General features: G+C 48.3%; 1 protein-coding gene and 1 long non-coding RNA gene across 5 annotated transcripts in view; one reads left to right on the top strand and one right to left on the bottom strand.

Moving 5' to 3' along the window:
- Window positions 1-20,053, bottom strand: part of Nos1 (nitric oxide synthase 1 (neuronal)) — a 180,846-nt gene that overhangs the window by 24,322 nt on the left and 136,471 nt on the right. For 3 of the 4 annotated variants that reach the window (XM_005396543.2, XM_013520393.1, XM_013520392.1), the window contains exons 14-21: window positions 18,088-18,232; window positions 17,091-17,195; window positions 16,472-16,530; window positions 15,154-15,255; window positions 13,288-13,404; window positions 8,493-8,667; window positions 5,845-5,983; window positions 5,341-5,419 (exon numbers count right to left, since the gene is read on the bottom strand). In XM_005396543.2, coding sequence (XP_005396600.1) covers window positions 5,341-5,419; window positions 5,845-5,983; window positions 8,493-8,667; window positions 13,288-13,404; window positions 15,154-15,255; window positions 16,472-16,530; window positions 17,091-17,195; window positions 18,088-18,232 — 921 coding nt within the window. The remainder of the gene's footprint in view (window positions 1-5,340; window positions 5,420-5,844; window positions 5,984-8,492; window positions 8,668-13,287; window positions 13,405-15,153; window positions 15,256-16,471; window positions 16,531-17,090; window positions 17,196-18,087; window positions 18,233-20,053) is intronic. The other variant, XM_013520394.1, reaches the window with a different exon arrangement.
- Window positions 3,466-5,990, top strand: LOC102021847. The gene is made up of 3 exons (XR_262858.1): window positions 3,466-5,161; window positions 5,361-5,421; window positions 5,904-5,990. It is a non-coding gene; the product is annotated as an uncharacterized LOC102021847 (long non-coding RNA).

Here is a 20,053-nt window from a genome sequence, read left to right as displayed (position 1 = left end):
AGGCTCCACCCCTTTTGGCAGCCCTGGTCCTTGTACTGTCAATGGTAAAGGGAAAAAGACCTGGCCTTAAGCTTGGGTTCCTCTTGTACACAAATTCACCAGTATTATGATACTGAGAGCTATAAGAAAAAAATCCAGAGAGAAAAACACTTATACATGTCCAGTCGTGCCCTTTCACATTGATTTTTGTGTTTCGAGTTCAACGGCTTCAAGACTAAATTCTCAGAAGGTCCTCTGAAAAGTTTTAATACAGGCAATACTACATTTCATCCAATGCCCGAAAATGGGATCAATGACACTCTGGTAAATCAAGCTCTTTGTATTCTGAGCTGTGCTTGCTTTTCAGATCTGCTCTTTCTCCGCTGCCAATTGGTTTCCGTTGGTGGAGATGCTTGATATTCAGCATGAAGTTTGTACATTCTCCATGGTATGTAAATCACATTCGAACAGACCAATGGGACTCGCTATTTAGAGGTTTTTGGCACTACCAAGAGCCCTTTTGTGCTACAAATAGCCACCATTATTAAAAATAGTTGAGCTGGCACATTTTTTGTGTGTAAGTATCAAGTAATTTCGGGGGGTAAGTATCAAGTATTTTCGGTCCTTAGTACGGTGGGCAATTAATTGGTGGTCATAATTGTTGAATAGTGCTCCTTTCATGGACAGATCTCACCCTCTCTGGGGCGCTGACCTTGTTAATTATACAGACTTGCATGACTGATTCTCCCCTGAGCCCACACCAGTGCTTGGTTCTTGGGAGCCAACTCGATGCTGCTGACAGGAAGGGAACGTGTAAAGGCCAGGAGCCAGCAGGGGGCGCTGTGCGGCTGTGAATGTGGCGTTTCCTGAGCTCACCAAGAGGAAGCCTTTGAAAGGCCCACGAATCAATTCCCGCTTCTTTCCTAGCTGATCACGATTTGTCCAAAACTGAAATTCAGAGAACCTGAGCTTGCTGAGCTGGCTCACGAGTCCGGCCACTTCTTCCAGGTCCTCTCGAGTGTGAGCAGAGAACGGGGCAGGAAGGGGAGTGTGCTATAAAGAGTCCCAGGCCCCGGCCAGGGAGGGTTTTATGCCAAGGGACTTTGCAAGCTGCTTGCTGAGATCCCTGTGCTGATGGGCCTCGTGGCAGGGGGCACGCTGATGGGCTGGTCCGTGGCGTCGGGAAGCTGCTGTTCAGGTGGGGAGTGCTGGCCTGGACACCACTTGCTATGAATCTCGGTTCTGCTGGACGATGCTAAATAGAGGATTTTAAAACTTGGGACACATATGGGCCCTTGGAAGTTCAGGAGGAGAGAGGGGAAAAGGGCAATGCTGGGGCAGGCTTGTGCACCTCTTCCCCCAGAGTGTCCCCCACGTGAGATACGTTTGTATTCACATACAGAAGCAACACACACACACACACACACACACACACACACGGCAGCGATCCAATGACAGGTTCACAGATGAAAGAACAGTCTGATAACGTCTAGCATTAAATGGTAAAAACAAATAGCTCATGTTCATTCTTCAAGGCAGAGAGTAAACATTCTCAGTTGTGAGCTGTCTGAGCTGATTAACGAGGCTCATTCATTCAACACATTTACACTGAGTGTTGGTGCTGTTCTAGACCCTGCTGAGAGTGGTGGTGGGGACAGCAGGGTCCCCCATGCTCACCGAGAGACAGCTTGGAAGCCGTGGCCTAAGTCGGGTAGAACGGTCAGGGTGGCCTCTCTGGTGACCTGACACTTGAACAATGACAGGAAGAACAAAGATCCAGGGGCAGCCTGTCCCAGGAAGGAGAAAATAGTACATGCCGAGGGCCTGAGGCAGAAAAAGGGATGGCATGTCCAAGGAAGGGTAAGAAGACTGGAGGGTTTGGAGATTCCCAAAGACCTCATCGGGGGCTGTCACAGCAAGGTTCTGTGTGCCTAGTAAGAAGCCACTCCAGGCTGTGACACTGAGAAGTAAAATGCTTCCATGTATGTTTGTATTTATTTATTTCTTTTGGGACCAGGAATTGAACTCAGGACCTTGCACTTGTCAGGCAGGCGCTTGTGCCACTGATCTATATCCCCGGCCCTCTAGGTTATGTTTTTAAAAGATGACCCTGGCAGCTGTTTGAAAAGTAGATTGTGGAGAGAAAAGCCGAGAGACAAAGAGGCAAGGTAGGCAGTGATGTGAACCACCAGAGACGACCGCTGTGGACATGAGATGTAGTCCCGCAACAGGCCAGGAGCATCCGTGGAGGTACTGCGTGTGCTGGGGTCGGGGGCAGGGAGGAGGTTGGAGCTTTCGGCTAGAGCCAAATGTTCATGTGTTGTGCAGAGCAGGGGAGGGCTGGAGAAAAGCAGTCTTATCCACAGGGAGATGGGAAATAGGAGCTCTTTCTAGCGAGGAGCCTCCATTGTAAAGTCCGCTACTCTGCAAAACACCCCAGCGCTCGGGCCCCTCTCGCCTTTGCACCTGGTCTTGCTCCTGGTGACACAAAGGGACTTGAACCCCAATCTTCCTGGTCCTGGACACCCTCCTCTGTGCCTCTCCAATGTCCCAGCTGCATTTCAAGCCCTGCATCCCCCCGCCAGAATCATTTCTAGGAATTACTATCCACTCCCCTTTAGCTCTCCATTACATTCTCCCTCATGTACTTTTGCTAATTGTTGTGCACTTAGAAAATTTACTGGCAGGCAGGACATAACTGGGGTCACTTTTCCCTTTAGAACAGCGAAGACCGCCCTCAAAAGGCTGTTTACTTGCTCCCCCGCACTTGCGTGGCAATTAAGGGTCTCTAGCGGGGCTGATTTGTGGTATCTTGAATATCTTGGTTTTGGCCTTCTTGGCCAAATAGCCAGCTTCGTCCTTGGGCAGGAGGAAATGGGAGATTCATGCTCCTCCACCCAATTATTTTTTTTTCCTATATACCTAATAACACTAGAAATGGTTTAGTGCTACAGAGCGTGCTTTTAAAAACATAAACACTTAGGTACATTTGGGTCCTTTTTTGGTGCTAAATCACAACTGATTTTAATACTATTCTCCAGTTCCTAACCTTGTTCAGAATATTGTTGGTCATTTTTAGACCATCAACTTCAAATCAGGTGTCCTCCCCAGAGGTGCGTAGGGGTGGATTTGGGGACTTTGGTTCGATTTAGCATCAATACCTTTGCAAGTTTGCTTGTAGCTTATGTACTGTGGTTTAGGGAATATGTTCTGCAAGCTGGATTTTGGTTGTTTGTGCTGAAAGAAATTTCCAGTGGATTCCCAATCTCTTCTTTTCTAATGCTATTTAAGCTATACCTTTCCATGAGATATAAATGAGAGATAAGATACATCTTTTTCTTGGCTTTTTGAGGCAGGGTCTTGCTATGCAGTTCAGACTGCGTTAAGCTCACTTTGTAGCCCAGGCTGGTCTCAAACTCACAACGATTCTCCTGCCTCAGCTTCCTGAGTGCTGGGATTACAGGTGTGCGCCACCATGCCTGGCAAGATACATCTTTAAAATACGGATTCTCTCTCTCTCTCTCTCAGAGGCATTATGTTCTGAATATTGCATTTCACTAATTATTCAGCCATCAATTTACTGATCCACTTCTTACACTGAGGATCTAGAGGAGAAGTGAGAGTCTTGGGGCTCTGTGCTGTTGATTTATTTATCAAGGGTTGGAGGAGCACACGGAGAGCCTGCCTGCTAGAGGTGCAGGTGATTTGAAGCTGCGCTGGATGAGGAGTAGAAACGAGAACCTAGGACGCGCCGCCTGCCCGATGTCCCTCGTTTTTAACACTCACAGCAACCTTGTAATGCTGTTGAGGCCATCTGTGTAGTCATTCGGCTCAGTGACTTTGGAGTCAGCTAACCGGGTCAGTGTGACCTTGAAAAAAGTCCACTGCATTTTCTCAGTGTCATTTCTCCTATTTAAAACGTGGACAATTACAGTCTCTACTTTCTGAGCTGATATGAATTATGACAGGTCCCGTGTCCAGGGCTTGGAACGAAGAAAGTGCTACATAAAATGCCAGCCATCTTTCTCGCTGTCATTCCCGTTTTATAGACAAGGAGACAGGGGCTCAGAGCACCTGAGTGTGGCGTGAAGGCTGCACAGCCAGCACGTGGAAGAGCTGGAGTCAGAACCCAGAGCTCCCCAGCTCTGGAGCCCGTTCTTTATCCACGCTATGCAAAGGATCAAGATTTCAAAAGGTCTGGCTGGGCTGTAGCTGCAAAGTGAGAAAAGGTTCCGTGCAACAGGGATCAACACAAAGACGCTCATTAGTGTTGAAAGAAATATTTACACAAGCAGAGGTGTAGACAGCACTGGTCTGATCATGTCCAGAGGAGAGGAGCTGTCTAGAAACAGCAAGGACGTGGGCTTAATGGAAGGGAAGGCTGCCTGGGAGGACAGTGCCGCAGTCTCAGGCGGCGTTAGCACATCCTGTTTGGGTCGCTGATGACAATAATTACCCCAGCACATTCGGCTTCAGTCACAAGACCTCCACTGCACTGTGACCAGGTTTGAGAATGACATTTCAGCAGGACAGAGCGTGTCCTTCTACTAAAGCCAAAGGTTTGGGGAACCAGGAGCTGGGGAGGCTGAGTGCAAGGTGTCAGGACCTTGGGGAAATTGGTCCATCTCTTTGGTGATTTGCAGACCTCCACGGAAGAAATGAATTTCCTTGGGATGCCGCAGGAAAGTGCAACTGGGTTTAAAATAAGCACTAAAAGGACATGTTTTAGTTATGGTGGATGTTTAGATATTTGGCTCGATTAGATTTATGAGCTATTTGGCTGTGTGGGATATTAAGATAATTTCTTATAGTTAGGACTTCAAAACAGAGAGCGAGCTGTTTGGGAGAGGGAATGTGTCTCTCCCCATCCAAAAGAAATTTAAGCAGAGTCTAGGTAACCATTTTCGTAATATCCCATCGAAAACAGTTATCCACAGTGAGGAAATACTGGGACCAAGTGATTTCCAATGAAGGTGCTGTGGTACAATGGATGTTGAATAGTCCCATGGGGTGGGGCCCACCATGAAGACTCGCTCAGAAAAACCTTTCTCCTCCCCCTTTTCACATGACCAACACCTCCTTTGTCCAGGTAAAAACTTTCGCTTTCAGAGCTGGTGAAGGAACCGCATGCCAGGTCTGTGTCCTACTCCTGAGCTACACCCTCAGCCACACTGCGACCTTGGTAAGGGGAAGACAGAAAACTCAGACAACTGCAGGAGGAATGGGGGGGGTCTCAGTGACCGTTTGTAGTTGCTGGGACATAGGGAGCTGGTCTGTGGAGCTGGCACGATCTTCTCCCTTACTGAAGGTGGAATCTGGGAACCAAGGAGGGTGGTGAAGCGGGAAGCCCAGGGTTCCTACCTGGATTTCGGGCTTTGCAGGTTTTGACGGCTCAGGAGTCGTGCAGCTGAGACTCGCTTTTTGTGGACACTGGAAAGACCTGTGAGTAGAAAAAGAGCATCCTTCTTGAGATGTGGTTAAAACGTTGCTCTTAAAATGCTCTGGCTTTCCCTGGAGACCCTGCTCACACCTATAGGTCTTTGAGAGCCAAGCAAAAATATAGGAGAGAAGAGGAGAGGCTGGGCTTGTTAGTGAGGGGATTGGATAATGCGGAACAGAAAGCAAGCTGGGTTGAACTCAGTTGGGAGGAGGACGGCTGTGGGGGACGCACCACAGGACTGGAGAGCAGCTTCCAAGCACACATGTCCCTGGCATCGGGCAGCAGCGGGCATGTTCATTTTGGGAAGATGATGTTAGAGACCAGGGTAATGAAGCCGCGTCCCCCGCTTTCCGGGGAGAGCTCTCCCGGCTTGTTCATCCTCCCCACTCCCCGGAGGACCTCCCCAGCGGGGTGGTATGGGGTACCTTGTGTGAGTTCTGGCGCCTCGGCCACATAGGTGAGACGGAACTTGTTCCTCTTCCAGCTGCGGTCATTGCTGATGAGTGAATTGTTCGCCTTCTCAATGTTGACGTCATCTCCCACGCAGAACACATCACAGGCTGCCTGTGACACGGAGGGGGCTTTTGGTGACTTCTTTCAGCCGAGAGGGGCTCCTACCTGGGAGCTCCAAGTCATAGGGTGTGTTTCACTGTCCTTCCTCCCTCCCTCCTGCCCTGCCTCCCTCCTTCCCTTCCTCTCTTCCTTTACCTCCCTACCCACCCACCCCCTCATCTTTCCATTCATCCATCCATCCATCCATCCATCCATCCATCATTCTGCCCACTCATTAGCCCACTCACCTATCCAAGCATCTGCTCATCCACCCATCTATCCACCATTTCAGCCACCCATCATCCCACTTACCCACCCATCCACCTACCTACCCACATACCATTTGTCCATCCATTCACCATCCATCCATCCATCTATCCCCCCATCCACTCACCACACCCTCCCAGCCACCCAGCCATGCACCCATCCCTCTATCCTGTATTTTTGAATACCCTCAATGTGCTGAACACATCATATTTACCACTGACTTTATGACTTAACCTTTAGTTAAGATATAACTCTATGCTGCCATTTATTTCTAAAATCAACATGCATAGAGGCTTAACATTAAAGAGGCAGGTAAATACCATAGAATTTCCTATTTATCTTCCTTGAAAGATTTAAAAAATTATATAAAGACAAAGTGTCTGGATACCTGGATATAAATGTTTTTTTTGTTTTCTTGTTTTTAAAAATCAAGCTCATTCATTCTTTAATGTTAATAATCCAAACAATTATTGTTCGGAGTTATTGTTGTTGCTATTACTTTTATTTTTTATTTTTTTATTTTTTGTCTTTTTGAGACAGGGTCTCGCTATGCAGTTCAGGCTGGCCTTGAGCTCACTTTGTAGTCCCGGCTGGTCTTGAACTTGCAATGATCTGCCTGCCTCAGTCTCTCAAGTGCTGGGATTACAGGCGTGTGCCACCATGCTTGGCTTGTTATTACTTTTGAGATGGAGTCTTTCTATGTTTCTCAAGCTGGTCTCAGATTCCTAGGCTCAAGGGATCCTACCAAGTAGCTAGGACTACAGGTACATGCCACCACAGAATAAAAATATTTCCAGGGTATTTTTACCAATGTTTGGCCTTGTATTGATTGTAAAGCAATTCAAATGTTCATCGATGGACAAATGGATAAACAAAATGTGGCATATCTATATGATAGAATATTACTTGGCCATAAAAAGGGGTGTAGCAGGTGCTACAACATAGATACACCCTGAAAACATTATATTGAGTGGCAGAAGCCACCTATTCCATGGTTCCATTCATAGGAAGCAAATGGAACAGGGAAATCTGTAGGCACAGAAATTAGATGAGTGAACGATCATTAGAACTCGGAGTGGCATGGGAGAGTAGGTTGACAGCCAAGGGATATAGTAGTTTAACGTGTCTTACTTTGGAGATGCCCTGGACAGCCTGGTTAACTGAAGCCAAACCCACACAATGATCTCAAGTGTGAAAAATCCACGTTCTCTCAATTCCCCACATCTGGTTAGAAATACAGGAGGAACAGGCTGATGAACACAGTTCCTTCCCCAGAACTCCTTATAGCCCAGGAGCCTCAGTTTCCCCTTCTGCTCTCTATCTGCCCTTGATTTCCAGATGAACAGTGCCCACTGGCTGACAGCAGGGTGCACAATCCCGGGGCTCTCTCTCCTGGGGCTGTGGATAAGGATGCATCCTAGGGCAGAGGAAGGCGCAGGTGAAGTAACGGTCCTCATTCAAGTCCCTGCCCTGGGGCGGCCTGATTAACCAGGGCCCACGTGCACATATACGGCCACGTTTCACTTCTTCTCCTGTGACTTTATATCAGGACAGTGCTGACCAATAGGATGGCTCCTCACGGTGGGAACATTCTGCATAGTGTAGGATCGAAACCATCAGCCACTTATGGCTGCTGAGCACATAAAATGTGCTCAGTGTCACAGACGTGGAATTTTCAGTTGTGTTTATAATTTTTTTTTTACTGTACATAGGTAGAATCTATAATTTTATTTATTTTTTGTAGTGGCAGAGATGGAAACTAGGGAGTCAGGCATGCTAGGTAAATGCTCTACCACTGAACTACACCTCTGGCCACTATAATTTTTTTTTTTTTGGTGGACCAACTCCTTGCCCATACATGGTTTAGAATACTAGATTCTGGGTAAAAAGGTGAGTTTGAAGGCCCTGAGATTCACTGGAGCTGTTTAAAGCTGTGTGCTGGCGGGATGCACAGTGGAAGTACTGGGGGTTCTTTCTCCCAAGTTCCTATTTTGATGGCTTCAGTGCTGTGCTTGGGGGTCTAGGGAGCATTTCTTCTCCTCCTTGAGTTTCTTTTTCTTTCTTTTTAGTAGTATTTGGTGCCTTTGCACGGAGCTACATCCCCAGCCCTTTTAAAAAGATTTTATCTTGAGACAGGGATACACTTAGGCTGGGCTGAAACCTGTGATTCTCTTGCCTCAGCCTCCCAGAGTTCTGGGATCACAGGCGTGCGCCACCAAGGCCAGCCATTCCTGAGTTTCTGAGACTGGATTACCTTGAAGACCTTTTTGGCCCAGGTCCTGAAAGCCTCTTCCTGTCCGCACAGCTCGTCCCCCTCCCGCATCTTCAGGATCCTCTCCCCGCCCAGCTCTTCCAGCAGGGTGTCCACGGCGTGTCCGAAGGCGCAGAAGTGTGGGTATGCCCGGGAGCCGAGGCCAAACACGGAGAACCTGGCAAAGAGATGACAGAGGTGCTGGGCTAGGGAACGCTGGGCGTGGTGGTGGGGATCTGTGTCCTGGGCCGGACTGTGTGCTCTCAGAATTCTTAGTTGGAGTCCCAGGCCACCGTGTGTGTATATGCACTGTGATAAAAAATATGGTGAATATTTTTAAAAATTACAGTAAAAGACACATTGCCATTAATTCCCCTCGAAACACCCTGCCTCACTGGAGACACGCTTATCCCATTGTTCTTGCCACTTTCTGCAGCAGTTCTGGAAGTTCTCTTTCACGTGTGTCTTTAGTTATGCTGTTGTGACCACCCCAATGTCCTGTTGATTCAAAACATTTAGTGTTCCCGGTCATGTTGACTTTCGGGAAGAGCCAGTAGTCACGCAACCCCAGATTTGCTGAAGAAGGTGGATAAGGACCCATCATAATGTTTTTTCAAGCCTGCTTTCCATTGAGTGGCACTCGGCAGCAGCATTCACTGTATTTTTGACCACACCTCATAAAGACACAGAAGAGGACTTCTGGAACTGCTTCAGAAAGTGGCAAGCATGGTGGGATAGGTGTGTCTGAAGTGAAAGGAAGTGTTTTGGCAATATTAGTGGCAATGTGTCAGTGTAATGACTTTTTTCAGTTTAAACATTTACCACGTATTTCGATTACACTGCATATATGGAGACAGGACCTCTATGAAGGTAATTAAATGAGGTCATCAGGGTGGGGCATCAGTGTCCTTATAAGAAGAGGGAACCTTTCCCCACTTTCTGTCAATGCAGCAGGAAGAGGACCAGCTGCAGGCCAGGAAAAGAGGTTGTACCAGGAACCAACCCTGCCAACACCTTGCTCTTGAACTTCTAGCTTTCGAAACTACGGGCAAATGAACACCTGCTGCTTTAGCCTCCATTCTGTAGCACTTTGTCATGGCAGTCCAAGCAGACTGACGTCACTGGTGCCTTGAGTAGCACCGTGTGTATAGCATTGTCACTGGTGGTCAGGCCACCGCAAGCTTCTCTGTGGAAGGCCATGTGCAAACCTCAGAGCCCTTGAGACCTCCCCTTTCCCTTTAGCCTCTGCTAGGCCTCATCATCCTCAGGAGAAAATCCAAATTGTTGGAATTCTAAGGTTCCTAGGAGGATAAGATGGGGACAGTAGTGACTCGGAACCACTGGCTGTCTCTTGCATGCCCCTTTCTGAGCAGGATGAATGGGGGGAAATGTCTATCTCTGTGGAAGGCTTGAATTTTACCAGCAACACAGCTAGATTAGCTTTATGTAGAAAGATAATGGAAACTCTAACATGATGGTCCTCAGAGACCTGTATTAATAAAGGGACCAGAAGGTCTTGTTATGAACATATCAAATGTCAGTGTGTACACAAGATTTTCCAATGGGAAGAAAGAGTTATAACCATGCCGGCTCTACCCCTTGTAATGTCTATGGAATTAATATGCTCACGAACCCTCTTTGTATAAGTACCATGAAGAAAATCTTGGTGTTTGAAACAGTGGGACTTAAGTTAATGCAAGTTTTCTCCATGTTGAGGTGGGGAGACTTTGGATGACATGTGAGAAGCTTCTTGCTAACATATTATCTTACTGACACTGCTGTGTGTGTGTGTGTGTGTGTGTGTGTGTGTGTATTCAGGGTCTTTGAACTGAGCTACATCTCCAACCCCCCTTTTTTTTTATCTTGAAACAGAGTCTCACTAAATTGCCTAGGCTGGGCTCCAATGTGAGATTCTCCTGCCTCAGCCTCTCAGAAAGCTGAGACTACAAGTATACATCATGATGCCTGGCTTAATCTTGGTGCCACTGAATGCCACACTTCTGGGGCCTGATTCTGGCTGAATCTCTGGACCAGGGATGGAGCAACAAGTCTCCCATTGGAACAAGGACGCCCCACACTTCTGTCAAGGTTAGAGTATTCTGCTGGAGACGGTCAGCTCAGGTCAGCCAAGGAGAAGAACCTCTTTCCCTGCACCACGCTGGCTCTGGCCCTCTCCCTGAATGTTTTCTTGAGGATGACAGGGACAAGAGGGTGACAGACTGAGATGGAGGGAGTGGGGAGCAAGTGCAGGAAGCCGGGAAGGCACTCTCAATTAGTGGAGGTGAACTTGACATAGGCCCGGGGTCTCCCAGGTGGAGTGAAGGTCAGCAGAGGGTGATGTTATCTGCTCCTCTCCATCTACATCCAAGCTGTCTGCTCTTCTTTCCTGCTGTCCTTTTCCCGGGGCTCCCAAGCCCTTCCCAGTTTCCTCCCTATACCCCATGATGCAGCTGGATCTGGATACCACACTCTTTCCTTGCAGGCTGGACAGTGGTGAGATGCGCTTGGTGTGGTCTGACTGGAGGGGCATCTGGCGTCTGGAAAGGGCAGCCCTGCCCTCAGCACCCGCCTTAGCCCAGTGCAGACTGGAAATTCCTAGCACTGGGCAAGCCTGTGGCTAAGATGTTGTTTCCCAAACCTCTTATTTATGCTCACGATGTCTGCCATCTTTGACTATCCCTGAGACTCTTCATTAATTTTTATGTTCTTTAACTTGCTTTTAATTTTTACTTTCTAGCCAGTAAACTGCATGCTATGGTCTGATGCTTTGTGTCCCTTTAAAAGTCATGAGTTAAAACCTAACCATCAGTGTGAAGGAATTGGGAGGTGGGACTTTGGGAGGTGATTAGGTCCTGTGGGTGAAGCCCTCATAAATGAGATTAGTGCCCTTGTAAGCGGCTGAAGGGACCAGAGTTCTTTCCTTCCAAGTGAAGATATGGCTAGAAGGTGCCATTGATGAACTAGAAAGTGGGCCTTCTCTACACACTGGATCTGCTGGTGCCTTGATCTTGGACTCCCTGACCTCCAGAACTGTGAGTGATGCATTTCTGTTGTGTAGGAGCTACCCGGTTTATGAGATTTTGGAACAGACTAAGATATCCACCTCTTGCGCTTGCTAACACGTAGTCTAAGTGGTTGATGCATTAATTCGCTTTTTGTTGGACCTACAGCCTGCATCGCAGCAGTCAACTTCTGTTCCTGTCATAATCCTCACTTATGATTTCAAACTTCCTATTTTAAATCTCCAAACCAGCAGCTGACTAGCTCCTTATAAGTGAGGCCATACAGCAAATATTTTTAGGACTGTGAAGCTGAAGCCATTATGTAGGTACTTATATAACAAGAAAGAAAACAAATTCTTGCCCATTTTAAAAATTGATAATATCAAAAACAATAGTAATCAATGAGGACCATTTTAAAAACACAGATCTACTAGTGAGAAGAATAGGTTTATTTTTGAGGGGCTAACATTTTGCTTAGCTGGGGTTCACAGGTAAAGCTATCATTACATGAATTACAAAAGTTCACCTGTGAAAAAAACGGTTCCTAGCTCACGGGTTGTACCACAATATGCAGCGGTCAGGCTGGAGTTGGTCTGCAGGCATTAGTTTGCCAACTCCTGCTGTGATAGATTTAATAAGGGAAAAATAGATCTGACTGTTAAAACTCCAGAACTGATGTTTCAGTGTTGAGCTAAAAAACGTACTGATGTCAGAACTCATAAAATGTACTATTCCAAGACTGGCTCCTCATGTAGACGAGGGGCTCTGGCTGATAATGATGTGCCTGGGTGGGATCAATGATGCTAGCAAGTGTACAACGTCTGTGCAGGACGCTGGTGATGGGGGTGGGGTGAGGGAGTTTCCTGTACTCTCTGCTCAGTTTCGCTGTCAACCTGAAGCTGCTTTTAAAAATAAAGTCTATTTTAAAAATGTACTGATGGATAGGAGCCTTTAATAACTAGGGACCCTGTGACCTGTATTATCTACTAAGCATTGCTCTCAGCAGCTGCTGAGAGGGTTTGGGCCCATGAAGGCTGGAGAAATTTGTGGCTAGGCGGGAACGTTCTGCCTAGAGAGCTGACCACATTAGTCTTGCTTTGATCAATATCCCTGAGACCCAAGCTTGCCATCCCAGCATACATCTTTCCAAATGCTCACTGGATGGAATATGTGGTGTTGAAACATGAAATACGGATTTGTCCATGTGGCCCATAAAAGTATCTCATGATATGTGACCATGCTTTGGGGAACATGGAGTTAAGTGAGGATTTTTAAATTTTACTGTAGGTTAGAATCAGCTGGAGAGATTTAAAGACAAAGGTCTATGCTTTAGCCCAGCTCCAGATCAGCTACACCAGAATCTCTGGAGGCAGGGCTTGGTTATCACATTGGTATGCTGTGAACATCCCCAGATGATTCTGACGTGCATCCAAGGTTGAAAACCAAGGGTCATGGCTGGGTATCTCAAGGAATGTTCATCAAGTGTCCAAGGTGTCCACTGGGAAGGGCAGCTCTGGGAGCGATTAATTTCTGGGGGTGAATCTCCTTCAGCACAGATGCTGGGGTGAGCCCTGGAGGTGGGGTGCTCAGAGAGGATGACAGGGAGAGCTGTCACACAGCAGTGTGTTTCCATGGGGGAAGGGAGCCTGGAGGTCCAGGGTGCAGCTGGTTTTAGGCGGGATGAAGGGGATGGAAAGGGGGAGCCTCTTCCCCACAACAAAAAGCCTACCTTGCAACTACACCCAGTTCTCCCCAGAAGCCTTGGTCTTCCCTGTTCCACCTGCTCCCTTGCTTACCTCACATTGGCCAGGGGTCCAGCACTCTCAAAATTGTCTCTGAGGTCAGGCCCATCACCCGATGATTTGTGGGAATCAGAGTAGGAGGAGACACTGTTGAACCGGACCTTGTAGCTCCTGCCAAAATAAATGGGGGCCTGTGAGCTCTGCTTTGGAGACCCTGCTCTTCCCGCCGGGGCCGACACCTCCTTTGGATCTTCAGGTTACTGGTTCTGATTCTAGTACCTTTTCTTGCACATGGAGTCAGGTCTTACCACTCCTGTGGCCTCTTCGGAATGTATCAACTTCCCCATGTGCAGCACCACGATAGCTATTCCTTTCATAACTACTGACTCCGCCTCTACTTAAAAGGTAGTCAGGTCACACCTGACTTAGGAAACTTCAGAACCATATCATTAAAATGGTTGCATCACTAAAATTTCAGGAATCAAATGCACCAGCCCCTCACCATGAGACCGTCCTTCTCACATTGTAATACACACAAGAATCATCGTGGACTCTTGTTAACACACAGACTCTAGTTCAATAGGCCTGAGGCAAGACCTAAAAATCAGCATTTCTAACCAGCTTGCAAGAGATACCCATTTGCCAGTCTCCCGAACTTCCTTAAAGGGGCTAGGAGCTAGATTTGTGCTTTCCAATATGGCAGCTACTGGTTACTGCTGGCTATTAAAATTATTAGAATTAAATATAGTAAAAATTCTGTTCTTCACTTGCACCAGCCACCCTGGGATTCTCACTGGCCACAGGTGGTTCTGGCTGCTGTATGGAGCAGCGACCTTGCTGTGCAAGGTTCACAAGGACAGGGCTGGTCCGCCCCAGTCAGTGCTGTCCTCCTGTGGATATGGCTCTTACACACCTCAAGGCCGGCCGCTGGCCACAGTGCAAGGAAAGAAAAAATGTCCAGCACTGATACCAGCATAAAAAGACACTGCACTTTTTAAAATTGTTTTCAAGGGGAAGGAAGATATCTTGGGACCCAAACCCAGCATGAGAATCACCGAAATCTTTGAGATTAAAAAAAAAAAAAAAACAGTTTCTCAGTTTTGCTCTAAAAGTGGCACATTTTATTTTCAGACAAGGCAAAACCAAACCAAACCAAACCAAAACAAGCAACCCCCCCAAAAAAAAACCAAAACCAAAACAAAATAAAACAAAAAAACCCCCACAAAACACCACAATGAAACCCTGAGTGTCCAACAACAAATAAACAAACAAAAACAACCTAAAACCCCAAACTCATGAAAAACACCCAACACACAAATCTGAATGTATTTTTAAAAAGGAAAAAAAAAAAAGAAATTATGCATTCTGGCAACAGGGTATCTAAGCTGGATGTTCTTCAACGTTTCGCTCCAGCATCAAGAAAGTTCTAAATATATGTAAGTGTATTTTCTGCCCCAAAATAGCCTCACATTGAGTCACTTCTCCAAATAAGTCATGCAGCATATCAGGGGGTGGCTGTGTTGTTAGTGTGGGAGGCATGGTTGACGGTTGTGGGGTAAAAATACCAGCACGTGTATTTGGATGAAGCTGGAGGTTTCTCCAAATGCTTCCCTCGCTGTGATTACCCCTCAATCCTTGGCAACAGCCCCCAGGGGTGGGCAGGGAAGAGACAACTTCTCCCCATTTGGCAGAGAAAAAAGACTGAGGGCTGCAGAGGTCAATCGATCTGCTCAAGGTCATTGAGTGAGTCAGTGGATTAGAACCCAGGTCTCTTTGAGACCCGGATGCAGCCAGTGATGCTCACGTACTGGGCATGCATACACACAGGTGCACACACACACATACACACATGCTTGCATACACATGCATACATACATACACACACGTGCATGCACACACACTTGCGCACACACATTCTACCTGTGCTGGCTGTCACGGGCTGCAGCCAGACCGTGGACTTCAGTGTCACCACGGGGGAGGGAAGGCCCTTTACGGGGAAAGAAACGCAAGGGTTCCGGGTACCTAGAGGGGAGAATGGTTGGTGCCCCCTCTCTCCCTGAAGGAGGGGTGAGGGGAGCCTGCTGGGAGGCCGCCCAGGATGGCTGGGGAGGTCAGGGTGCAGAGGGTGAGGGCGAGGATGCTGGAGTTGGGTGCATCCCCTAAGAATCCAACACGGGAGGTCTGGCAACGTGTCCTCAGCACAGAGAGGACCAGGAGCGATTTTCGGCACAATACAATCTGTCTCTAAGCACCAGCTGGCTCTGGGACTGGATACTTTTTGGGGTAGGTACTGGTGATGGAACTCAGGGTGCTTTCCCACTGAGTTACACCCCCAGCCCTTTTACAATTTTATTTTGACACAGGGTCTTGCTAAGTTGCCCGGGCTGGCCTCAAACTTGCGATCCTCCTGCCTCAGCCTTCAGAGCTGCTGGAATTAAAGGTATGCGCCACCATGCCTAGCTGGATGCTCCTCTTAGGACTCAGAGGTGTGCTCCAGGTTGGAAAAATTGCTGAGCTGGCCTCAGGGGATGGTGGCTCCATGTGCACAGCCCTGTGTCCTACATGTTATGCAGGATGCCAGGTTGTTTCAAGGGTAATCTTGGTTACAGGCACTTTCCCCTTGGGGACTGCCTTCCCCCAGCCCCACGTTAGATGTTATTTCTCTGTGACCATCCACAGGTTTGTCTTTCAAGGTTCTCTGAGCTGGATTTGAGCTTGAGCTCCACACCAGCTGCGAGTCCACTGCAAGCACAGGACAGAAAAGTCCCAAGGAACCAGGCAGCTTTCTCTGATTCTGAATGCAGGTTTCCAAAGGAAGCACTGACACCCTGCGTGTGGAACTTTCCCCAACTCTTCCATCTACTTCCTGCTTTGATTTTTGGCAAGCAGAGTTAAGTGGGGTATTAGAACCTTTTCTTCTTCTTCTTTTTTTTTTGGTACCAAGAATCGAACTCATGACCTCGCACTTGCCAAGCAGGTGCTGTGCCGCTGAGCTATATCCCTGGCCCCTCTAGCACCTCTTCTTGACAGAGAAAGAAACTGAGGCACAGAGCTGGGAAGTGACTTTAGTCACACAAAATATCAGCCCCAGTGGACCCCAGATCCCTCCCGTTTGTCTCCAGTGGACTTTGGGTCACAGCTGCCATGAGCCAGAACTCAGATGTGAACCTCAGGCTCCAAAAGATAATGATCAGTTACCTCCTGGGGGGCATGTAACATCGAGGGGTCGTTCACTTACTTCCTCTCCTCCTGCACAGAGTTGGGGTGTCTCATTTCCATCAAAGCGCAGCCAAATTTCTAGAGGTCAAAACAGACAATGTGAAGTACAACAAGATGCATGTGTGTTAGTCAGCCTGGAACAGAGTTGCACACAAGGTCTGGGGTCCCAGCTGGTAAAAGAGGGGTCTGGTGCCTGGGAGCTGGATGTCAGGGATGGTCAAAGATTCAGGTGGGCAGTGACGTTAAAGCTGCAGGTGTAGCACAAGGCCAGCTGTTGAAGGACATACAGGTGTGGACCCCCTCCCCCAGCATGCAACATTCCTCTGTGATGTCCTCTCTATAAAATTATTGTCCCCATGTCAGAGCAGGGGAGACCAAGCTCATGACTGGAGTGTCCATTCCAAATACATTGTTCAGTGAGGTGACCTTTTTACTAGGACGGTTTAGCCAGTGGACACCAAGAGACCGAGGACTTGGAATCATTCAATGTTTGCAGAAGTTGGATTAAGCGGAAGTCACTGGCTTTGAGGCTACGGGAGGCTCTGCTTCCGCACAGAGGTGTAAGGCTGATCCTGTGGTGAGCCCCCTCCTTCTGGCTGCCAGCACCATGCACTAGATCAGGAGAAAGTTCATCTCACCTCCCCGTTCTCAGGGGGGTCCCCGTTGCCGAAGGTGCTGGTCACCACCAGGACCAGAGCTTCATGCTCCAGGTGCACAATGTCGTATTCCTCCATGGACATCACCTAGCGGTGCGGCGGAGACATGGGGTGGGGGAAGGGAGGGGGGAACAAAAGTAGTGCGGGAAAGAGAGGAAAAAAAGCAAAAGGGGAGTTGTTTTGAGACATCACCTTTGAAGGGGGAACCAGACATTTCAGGGGCTCCAGCGGGTAGAACTAAAAGCACAGGGTTCTTGTGATGGGCACCGTGACTGAGGGATTGTAGGAGTTCGGGCTACTGTCCAATGGTTGGCTGCCAGGAGAGAGATCTTGAAGGGGGACTTGGAGCTTCTTAGGATCCACTGATTCTGGGTTCTTCCGGGTCCCTTCAGGTTGGGACCCACCTGCCCAGTGTGCTTGGCCTCTTCTCTACCCTGCCTCCACCACAGTAGAGCCCCTGGGCCAAGTCGAGACACCTGCCTGGGGGAAAGATTGTTGCCCCGTGTCTTAGCATCAAAGGCACAATGTTTCCAAACCTAGGTTCTCAGGAGGTGCAGGCTCCTGCAGTGCTCCATGATCATTAGTCCATGGTCAGATATGTTTGGGAAGCACTCATGGTCTATCCTTTTCTCTGTTGGAGACTGTAATACATGTTCATAGATTAAAGGCTCTGAGAAGTCCTGCAGCAATGAAAACCATGGAGCTGTATTTAGGGTAGAGAGTCCCAAACTGACCCTAGAATGGTTTTGGGGTCTTATGTTGCTAACATTTTTCTCTAGAGATAGGAGTTTTGTTTGATGATTCCCGGACTCCTGGGGGGTTCCTGGGGGATGGGTATCGTGGTTACCTAAAATGTACGCAAATGTGTGTGTGGTCTCGGTGTGCTTTCACCCACTGTGGAAGAGTGTTGGCATCCCTTTCTCCCCTGCCAGCTGCATTCGCCACAGAGGCCTGGGGAGCTGGCACTGCCCCTACCCACCTTGGCATCAAAGGCATGTTTGAAGATTTCGCACAAGGTCTTAGCATAGGCCTGCGATTTGCCCGTTTCCGTGGCGTAGAGGATGGTGGCTTTGACCCTCTTGGCCATGGCCTGCCCCATCAGCTTGGCCGAGAACTTGACAGCTCTGGGGGAGGGGTGGAGAGAAGAAACAGGAAACCAAAGGATGAGAAGAGACCAGGCTGGGACTTGGGGCCAGCACCAAGACCCATGCACTTGGACAAGAAAGCATGTCCTTCCCTGATCTCTGATGGCTTCAGGGGTCCCTCAGAGACACTCGGAGCTCCGGGGTTGAGGCCCTGCACTGACTCCTTTCATTGGATCCCCGAGGGCAGCTGCCCACGCGTTAAAATTAATTGGCTGGTTTTGTTTGTTATGTGACTGCTTGGGAACTTGGTTTGCCAAGCACTGCCTCGAAGGTGAGCATTCATTCATGAAATATTTGTTGCATGTCTACGCGTTGTGCCAGGCATGGTTACCGGAGCTAAAGGACGTAGAGATTACAGCTGTGGACAAGCAGGCATCACAGGGCAGCTGTGCGCATGTGCACACGTGCATGCGTGTGCGTGCGTGTGTGTGTATGTGTGTGTGTGTGCATGTATGTGGCTGAGAGACAGAGAAACAGATCATTAGGACATCACTAGTCAGCCAGTGAGCAGGATTTTTGAGACTTATAGATTCCCAAAGGAATAGCCCCAGCTGGTTTATTCAGCAACACACATCCAGAGTTTTACACAGACCCTGTTACTTAATAGACACTAAATTAATATCTACCAGAAGAAATTACGACTTTAAAAAGACTCTACTACCTAGGCCCTGAGCAGTTTAAATGTCAAGTGTTGCCTCTTGCCAGCTGAACAGAGAACCCCAAACCTTTCTTCTCTCCTACTGGCAGCCATCGCAGGCTCAGGAATACCTGGGCTCGACTCCCGGGCCATCTTTCCTACTCTTACTAGGAATCTTGGTGTAGACAAATTGCTAATTATCTCCCACCTGGGGCTTATTGGTGGTAAATTTATCATTTTTGAGAATTAGGCAAACCACCCACGCGGCAGGGAGACTCCCAGCTAAGGGGAAGCTGAATAGGATAAAAGGTGCCTGGAGGCTCCTTGGAAAGATCCGAGCATAAATCGGCATCTATAATTAACTCCATTGTTCCCACCCTGAACTTAATAGTGCAATTAATGTTTTAGATGAATCCTCCCTTCTTTTCCCGGAGACGGGGGAACCGAACGAAAGCCAGAGGTTGTCTTCGCTGAGAATATTCGGGATCTCCCGCTTAGGACAGGGTGCTGCTGATGTGATCTGTGGGTGGAGAGAGAACCCGGGGGCTGTGTTCGTGGGGTTAGGACCTGCAAGGCCTGCCAGGGTCTCATCTCTGGGGACTCCGGCACAGACAGTATCAGCGTACTAAGGAGCACACAGAGAATGCTGTTACCCCTCTGCAGTCTGCATCCACGGCTCTCTTTGCTCAGTAAAATCTTATCATCTCATTTGTCAGATCAGTTGTCACCTCCTTGGGGATGCCCTCCCTGAAGACCCAACCTTGAGAGAATGTCGCTGAGGGCACCAGGAACATATGAGTGTACCTACTGCAGATGCAAAGTTTACTGTATTTGAGTGACTCTTTGGTAGCCAACAGTTGTGAGGTTGTGCGTGGGCAGAGACCATGTTTGTCTGGCCCACCACGACATCCCTGGAGCCTAGCATGGCACCCAGCACGGAGAAGACACTTGGTACTCATCACTGGCTGAATACATGAATGAATGAGTAGGTATGTGAGTGAGTGCAATTAGACTTGAGTGCTCCATAGGCAGTGTGTGTGTGTGTGTGTGTGTGTGTGTGTGTGTGTCTGAAAGGTTCCAGCTCTTTCTTTTTTTTTGTCTTTTTGAGACAGGGTCTCACTGTGCAGTTCAGGCAGGCCATGAGCTCACTTTGTACCCCAGGC

This window comes from Chinchilla lanigera, unplaced genomic scaffold (assembly GCF_000276665.1).
Source record: "Chinchilla lanigera isolate Chin_1 unplaced genomic scaffold, ChiLan1.0 scaffold00054, whole genome shotgun sequence".
NCBI lineage: Eukaryota > Metazoa > Chordata > Mammalia > Rodentia > Chinchillidae > Chinchilla > Chinchilla lanigera.
Note: the sequence above shows the minus strand (reverse complement) of the source record. Positions and strands in the feature narration are given on the sequence as shown.